This window comes from Eschrichtius robustus, chromosome 10 (genome assembly GCF_028021215.1).
Source record: "Eschrichtius robustus isolate mEscRob2 chromosome 10, mEscRob2.pri, whole genome shotgun sequence".
NCBI classification, from domain to species: domain Eukaryota; kingdom Metazoa; phylum Chordata; class Mammalia; order Artiodactyla; family Eschrichtiidae; genus Eschrichtius; species Eschrichtius robustus.
The window spans coordinates 37,786,204-37,794,145 of NC_090833.1; the positions used below are offsets into that span (position 1 = coordinate 37,786,204).

Genomic DNA, 7,942 nt, shown 5'->3' on the forward strand with positions numbered 1-7,942 from the left:
TGATACAGCCACTATGGAGAACAGTATGGAGGTTCCTTAAAAAACTAAAAATAGAATTACCATATGATCTAGCAATCCCACTACTGGGCATATTCCCAGCAAAAACTGTAATTCAAAAAGACATATGCACCCCAATGTTCATTGCAGCACTGTTTACAATAGCCAGGTCATGGAATCAACCTAAATGCCCATCGACAGACGAATGGATAAAGAAGAAGTGGTACATATATACCATGGAATATTACTCAGCCATAAAAAGGAACGAAATTGAGTCATTTGTTGAGATGTGGATGGATCTAGAGACTGTCATACAGAGTGAAGTAAGAAAGAGAAAAACAAATATCGTGTACTAACGCATATATGTGGAACCTAGAAAAATGGTACAGATGAACCGGTTTGCAGGGCAGAAATTGAAACACAGATGTAGAGAACAAACGTATGGACACCAAGGGGGGAAAGCTGCCGGGGGGTGGGGGTGATGGTGGTGTGATGAATTGGGCGATTGGGATTGACATGTATACACTGATGTGTATAAAATTGATGACTAATAAATCTGCTGGACTTCCCTGGTGGCACAGTGGTTAAGAATCTGCCTGCCAATGCAGGGGACATGGGTTCGAGCCCTGGTCTGGGAAGATCCCACATGCCATGGAGCAACTAAGCCCGTGCGCCACAACTACTGAGCCTGCGCTCTAGAGCCCGTGAGAAACAACTACTGAGCCTGCGTGCCACAACTACTGAAGCCTGTGTGCCTAGAGCCCGTGCTCTGCAACAAGAGAAGGCACTGCAATGAGAAGCCTGCGCACCGCAACGAAGAGTAGCCCCTGCTTGCCACAACTAGAGAAAGCCCGCGAGCATCAATGAAGACCCAACGTAGCCAAAAATAAATATAAATAAATAAATTAAAAAACAAAAAAAGGAATCTGCTGTAAAAAAAAATAAAATTCAAAATAAATAAATAAATAAATAAATAAATAAAAGCCTAAGAAAAAAAGAAAAGAACTCTGTAAGGAAGTCTCATTAGTGTGTCTCAATGGAAGGCAGTGTTTACAGTCTCTTTTCACTCATCTGCAAGCTTGAGGCCACACAGTCTGGGAGGCATTCCTTTCTGACTCCTACAACGTCATTTAAAGATGCTACCACCGTGGCCTTGCCATGGTCCCTTCATGCACCTCTGATTTCCCATTATCCACTGCCTGTAAGATCAAAGCTCTCCATTTCCACGCTATAACCAGACGCTGGCCATCAGGCTGGTGGAGGGTGTGGAGAGTGGAGACAAAGTGGGAAAACAGACACTGACTGTGAGCGGCACCTTCAGTCCTTACAGACAACCAGACACCCGTATCTACAAACGGAATCACCACATTTGCTTCTCTAGACAGGTAAAGGTCTTTGACACCACAGCTGTCTTGTGAAACAGGAGAGCTTTGTGATGCAGTCTGGTGGCCTGGTTCCGTTGTCTGTGAGGCGGAGATGACAAAGTGTAGCATTGGCAGTCACTAGGTGCCAGGACTCTGAATGCCTACATATAGGAATGGTTGGTCTCCTCATGCTAATGAGGTTTAGACCATGTTGAGGCCGACTTTTTTTCTGTGGGATTTGGGGTTTCCCTTATATACCTATGGCTCCATCTTCATTGTTATCCTAATTGTCTGGCAAGTGAAAAAGAGTTACCATGGATTAACATTGGAACATAAAAGGAGCTGCTGCCAGGTAGGGAAACACTATGACCACGACTGAACTAATTAAGCCTCAGATAAGAAGCTTCTAAGCTCTCAGTATCTCTCCTTTTATCCTTCCTTTTCCCCTCCCTCCCCTTGATTTTTGTTTGTTTGTTTGTTTACCATCCATTAGTTACTCTTACAAGGTATTTCCCTTCTCAGAGCCTACAAATAATTTCTTACCAGGCTATCCCTGCAGTGTATTCTAATTGAAAAATCAAGAACGTCTCTATCTGACTTGGGTTGAGACTTGGATGAAATGGAATGTGCCTCACTGGATCTTAGAAGACCTCCCATTATGGGAGATTTTTCTAGTTTGTGGTCCATTAAGGCATTTGTAAATTGAAGTCCTTTGGTTATTAGACCTACACACCTTTTATTCTGTTCCACCCTTTCTCTTGTTCCATCATAAGCCTGATACACAGCTTCTCTTAGGAAAAAAATGGGAGGTATTGAGGATGAAAGAACCTCAAAATGAATCAGAAGTAAGAAGAGAAGGGAAATATTGGGGTGAAAAAATAGAGTATGGAAAGTTAGGAAAGTAAATAAAATACAGATAAATTACAAGGGATTGGGAACTCTATATTAGCTTTGTCTCACTTTGGACATGAAAAAGAAAATGGTGTCCCAACTTCACACTCTAACTCTTTTGTCTTTAAGCGTCACCGAAAAGTCAGACAAAGGGCTAGAGATGCAGCATCAAGAGGTAAAGTCCCAGTCTCTGCTCTGACTTCTCTCTACTGTGGGTGAGGCTCCCATGAACCCTGTCCCTCAATGACCCCTGGTGCCAGGCACCAGGTGCTCTAACCACTGAAGGCCCAATTCCCCAAGTTGACAAATTCTCTGAGAAGACTTTTTTGGGTGGGAAATCAGAGCCTGGGAATGTTCTAGAATTCCCCACCTTATCCCTGGGAGTGAAGAGGAAGTAGGGGAGTGAGGAAGTAAGGGCTCTGTCCTTAACTTACTAGTTTTATGACCCAGTGGAAGTCACTTCAGCTCTCAGTCTTGTTATCCATAAAATGGGCATGATGATGCTGTCTCACTCACAGTGTGGTTGAGAAGGTCAAAGGAGATTAGGTCCAGGAGAGCACATCATACCTGGTTAAGTTGTAGTCAGACGTGCCTCAGAGCACTGGCTGTTGGGGTTTGCAGTCTCCTGTCATTCAAAGGTCTCCAGCTTCCTGTAGGATGTCCCTGAATCCTCTCCCGTTCCATGTAACACTGTCTCCTGGTTTCTCAGCTAGGAGACTTTCCCGGGAAGAAGCTGAGAAGCCGTGGGAGCTGCTCTCTGTCATGAGAAGGTGATCTCTTGCTTTTTGCCGTCTCGCAACTCCCAGCCTGGCCTGTGATCATTTCTCCGCTTGGCCTGGGGCAGGGTTGGGGAGGAGCATAATGGCTGGGAGGTAGCCAGACACAGTGGAGCCTGGACTGGTTGAGGGTTCCCAGAGGAGAGGGTGGGATCAGACATCTCAGGAGAGAGGAGTCCTGCAGTTCTGCTCTGGGCTAGGCTCACAAAGGTCCTGGAATTCAGGATTTGACTAGTGCAGGATTTAAAACTACATGGGTTTTCACTCAACCACAAGACAAGTTAGGAGGATGGATAATTAAGTGCATAAATCAGTCATCATTTTCATATTCTCTTTACAGCTAGACCCTTTCAAGGGCAGACCCCTGGACCCTGCTGACATATCTCCTCTGGTTTTGTCTTCAGAGAGGCCAGATCCTGGGACAGCCCTCAGGCAGGAGCTTGTCATATTATCCCCCTCTTAAGATGTCTAGAGAATAGGGATTGGCTTCCAAGAGATGTTGTGTATGCCCTCTAATCCCCAGAATGCAGAGTTCCCACAGGGACCTCCGTAGCCCCAAACGAGGCTGACTCCAGCTTCTATCTGGTGATGTTCCTGGTGCTGTGCCATCAGCTAACCATTGGCTCCCCCATCTACCTGGTTGCCTTCTAGTTCAGCTTCTCAGTACAGGTCAGCAGAGAACTCACCCACCTCCCAGGCTCTCAAGGCCCTGCGTTCCCTTCAATTGCCTGAGACCTTGCCCAACAAGCCCCAGGCTCTCAGCCCAGCACACCATAACTTGCCAAATGACATTTCCCTAGGAAGAAAAGTAGATGAGTAAACACCCAGTGGGTGCAGGCCTCAGAGTTTACAGGGCTAGCGGGGGCAGTGTCAATCTCCAGGCCACACACTTGAAAAGAGGCAGATGTCATTCCATCAGTAACAAACGGTTGCCATGTTTCCCTTCCCAGCCAGGGCTGGCTTCCTCAGGAGGGGAGCGTGCGGCGGCTCCTGTGTGCAGATCCCTGCTGCCAAACCTGCAATGCTGTGGCTCTGGAGATTCAGCAGGTGGTGGTGGGTGAGAACACTCTGATCTCCCCCACTTCAAGGGAGCCATCGCAGGGCTCCTCTTGCCTAGAGGTTTTGTCCACGTCTACTGTGTCTTTTGAACAGACTCTGGAGCATGGCCCACACTCCAAAGACCTTTCATTTTCATCTGCAACCCTCACAGTGTCACAGAAATCCTTAACCCAGTCAGCTGCCCAGTCAACTGGTGCAGCCAGCATCCATGATTTCTGGGCTGAACACCTCATGCTAAGGCAGGGATTTCAAGTGCCAGAGGTGCCCAGGGGCCCAGAGACTATGTTTTCTTCAAGGATTGAGGAACCTAGGGTTTCAGTGAAGCTGCAGGAGATGATGCAGAGCAACCTCAACCTTGTCTGTGGGAACCAAGGCCAACAGCCCTTAAATTCCCAGGTCTCTCTGCTGACGCTGAACCAAGAAATTACTACCCTGACACATCCTGTGGCCTTGCAGATGGTCAGTGTCCTCCCTGCCCACCTGCCGTTCCTGAGTCCTGAAGTCCTGAGGCTTCTTGAGCTACATGTAAAAAAATGGATGCACTTCCAGAGGTGGGGGCTCCCCAGACGTGTGGAAGAGTCTCTGAGGCAGCTTATGCCAAATCCACCATTATTTTACCAACCTGTATATAACCAACCAGTTTCTTTCATTCAGAATGATACTTCTCAGTTCTCTGTTGAGAGATTTGGGACCATTTCATACCAGAACTGGGGTCCATGTATGGCTGGCCAGCCTACCCAGGCCTTCTGGGTTTCTGAATGGTCCATTATGGACCCAGAACAAATACACTGCTACCAGCAAACCCCAAACCATATGGCTCTTGCCTTGCCCTCTTCAGCCCCTAAAGAATTAAGTGGCCTTTATCAAATGCCTGGGCAACAGGCTAATGACTCAGTGGGCCATGTGCAGCCGAAATATAGCCAGCTATTCTGTGGTCTTCCTTCTCTGCACAGTGAGTCCCTGGTTGACGCCGTCTTGGGTTCTCAAGGCCTCTCCATGAATGAGAGCATGTCCAAGCCCCGCTTGAAGGATCCTTTTCTCTTCAAGGAACTCTCCTTCCTCCCTCTGCTGCCTAAAACTCCACCCCAGTCAGCTCCACCCTCTTTTCTGTCTTCTCAAAATTGGGTTGCTCCATCTGACCACCAACAAGCTCAGATCAGTGTCCCATTTCTGACCCTGGATGAGTGTGAAGCCTTGGAGTGGCACCTGCTGCAGAGGCAGCTCCAGCTTCAGTGGGACTGGCCAGATGTTTCCCAGAGAGATCAACACACCCAGAGCCCCGTGCAGTATAAGCCCTGTGACAAAGCCCAGTCTTCTGAGACTGTGAAAACTTCCTGGCCAGGGCATCCCATCTCAGTCATCAAAAGAGAACTACTCTTCCCACAGCAGCATGCCAGGAGGCAGCTGGAATTCCACCTCCAGAGACATTTGATTCACCAGCGCTGGGGCCTGCCGCAGAAGATCCAACAGTCCATTCAATTGCTCCTGTCCCCCACTAACCAGCAGACTATGTCCCGGAGCAGCACATCCCTAGACAGTGTGAATGGCCCCTGGCCTACATCTCTAGAGGCCGCTGGGGCTGAGGACCCATTCTCACCCATTGTGGACCCAGTGACAGTCCCCATGCCACACTTGTTTGACCAGGCCAAGGCAATATTGCAGAGCCATATCGACTCCAAATGGGGGCAGATTCACCAGGGCAACGTCCCTACCTGTGTATATAGCTCTTGGGAGTGCATAATTCCTGGGCGCCTGGAAGTGGTTCCCTTCACCTGCATCCCAGAAAGCAAGCCCCTGGAACTACAGGCAGCAAGTGACCCGGACCTACAACAGAAAATTATACCCTGGATGCCAACGGCCCTTGATCAGCAGCAACAAACCTCACCAGATGCTGTCATTGAACATCCTAAGCTGCCCCGAGCCCTGTCCAAGGGAGCCATTGAGAAACTGGAGACAACTTTACGGCACAAGTATCTGGCCTTCTTGTCAGGGCTGCCGGCTCTTTATTATGTGGCTCTCTCTAGGGTCATGGCCCCAGCAATCACTTCCCAAGCTGTGATCACAGAGATGGTACCTGGGCCTATCAAATTCCCAACAGAACCTCTGACTCAGATGACCTCACCTGAAGAGCAGGGTCTAAGTCCTGGGTCAGGCTTTCAAGATGCCAACAAGGCTTGTGCAGACATTGCAGATGAGTTCCAGGCTGAAGTGCAGGTGGAAGAAGTAATTGAGATGGTGCCTCTAGAAAGCCAGACAGAGCCTGCAAGACCCTCCTCACTTGGAGAACACATGTTGGCCAAACTAAATTTCCATCTGAGAAAGAAGATGCTAGAGATACAACTGGGAATTCCCATAAAGGCAAGGAAGTCCAGGAAACAAATTGTAGAAACCTCAGAGAACATACACACACAGGAGTCTCTTGGGACTCTAAACAACCAAGGAAACACACTGCTCGAGGAACTCCCCATCCCACAAGATATGCCACGTGCCCCAGATCCAGAATGCCTCTACCTCAGAGAACAGCTGGCCACTGAGTTGAAGGCAATGTATCAGAAACAGAAGCAACCCAGTTCAAGTGCAGTATCCCACGGTTCTGTCCACTGGGCCTCCAATATCTCGCAACCCAGTGGGGACCTGACAGAGACCCAGGAGCTTTGTGGTCAGCTGGAGGCCAGTGTGAACAACCGCAGCCTGGAGGAGCCCTGGAGCCCTGCGCCCCAAAGCCCTGACAAGAGCAAGGACTCAGCCCAAGTACCCACACTGGCAGAAAAGAGAGAGGAGCCAGGCAAACCCAAATTGGCCGGGGACCACGGAGAAGGGGATGCCGGGTTTGCAGTCTCCTCCACAAGAGAGAAAAGCCACCCTGCTGAAGCCCAGAGGCCAGAAGGAATGCTTCTGAATGGGACACCCTGCAGCCCCTGGCGACGGAGACGTCGCTTTCACCCTCATGCTCCCTGTCAGCACAGTCCCCAGCATCGCCCTCAGCTGAAACTCCCAGAGCTACCTCCTGGAGTCCCTGGGGGGAAAGACTCTGAGAAGAATGACCTGCAGGACAGTCAGGCCAAGCTCAATGTCATCCTCAAACCAGCAAGGGTTCCTGAGAATGCCCAGCCTGTGGTGCCCCAGGTGTCACAGGGCCAGCCTTTCCTGGGCCAACTCACTCCGGGTAAGCCGTTGCAGGGCCAAACTTTACAAGGTCAGGTTTTTCAGGGGCAGGTGATGCAAGGCCGTACTCACAAGAGGCCCAGCTTTCCAGAATCTGGCTGGAGAAATAAGATGAAATCTTTTCTGGACTTTATTAACCCCAAGACAAAAGGCAAAGGGCATGAGGAATCCATGTCCTCCACATCTGAGAAAGTGGCCAACACCAGAAAAAAAAATGTGGAAAAGAGCCTGGCTTCAGCCAAAAGTCCCAAGGGGCAAACTAAGATGGAGAAGACAAGAGGGCACCGTAAGGCCCAATTTCCGCCCACTGAGAAGCAGGTGGGCTTGGCGTTCTCGGATGTGCCCCACTCCCCAGACAGTAAGCTCCGGCACCGCTCCCGCTCCCATCAACTCCACTCTGCCTCAGTCCTGGGCATCCCCCGCCACTGCCCTCAGCACTGTCCTCGAGTGGCTTGTGTCACCCAACCAGGGAACCCACCCTAATTCCCAACTCTCACCTCGGAGGGAAACACTGGTCTGCTCAAGAAGACCCAGCTCAGTCAAGAGACTTTGTAGTCTCTCCAACGTCTGCATCCCTTGAAGAGGACTGCTACTGTCATTTTCATTGATGTGCAGGTGGACAGAGTGCCACCCAAAATACACTGTATATCTCTAAGTAGAGAAGTGTGCGCCTGCTCCTTCTCTCCACTG

At 49.6% G+C, this 7,942-nt stretch overlaps 1 protein-coding gene across 1 annotated transcript; it reads left to right on the forward strand.

Annotated features, from left to right (window-relative positions):
* Positions 1-1,569: 1,569 nt before the first annotated feature.
* On the forward strand, positions 1,570-7,735 carry LOC137770930 (protein SPATA31F1-like). Its single transcript, XM_068553979.1, has 4 exons — positions 1,570-1,713; positions 2,382-2,427; positions 2,962-3,022; positions 3,979-7,735. The coding sequence occupies exons 1-4, from the start codon at positions 1,570-1,572 to the stop codon at positions 7,733-7,735; spliced, it is 4,008 nt and encodes a 1,335-aa protein (XP_068410080.1).
* Positions 7,736-7,942: the final 207 nt, after the last annotated feature.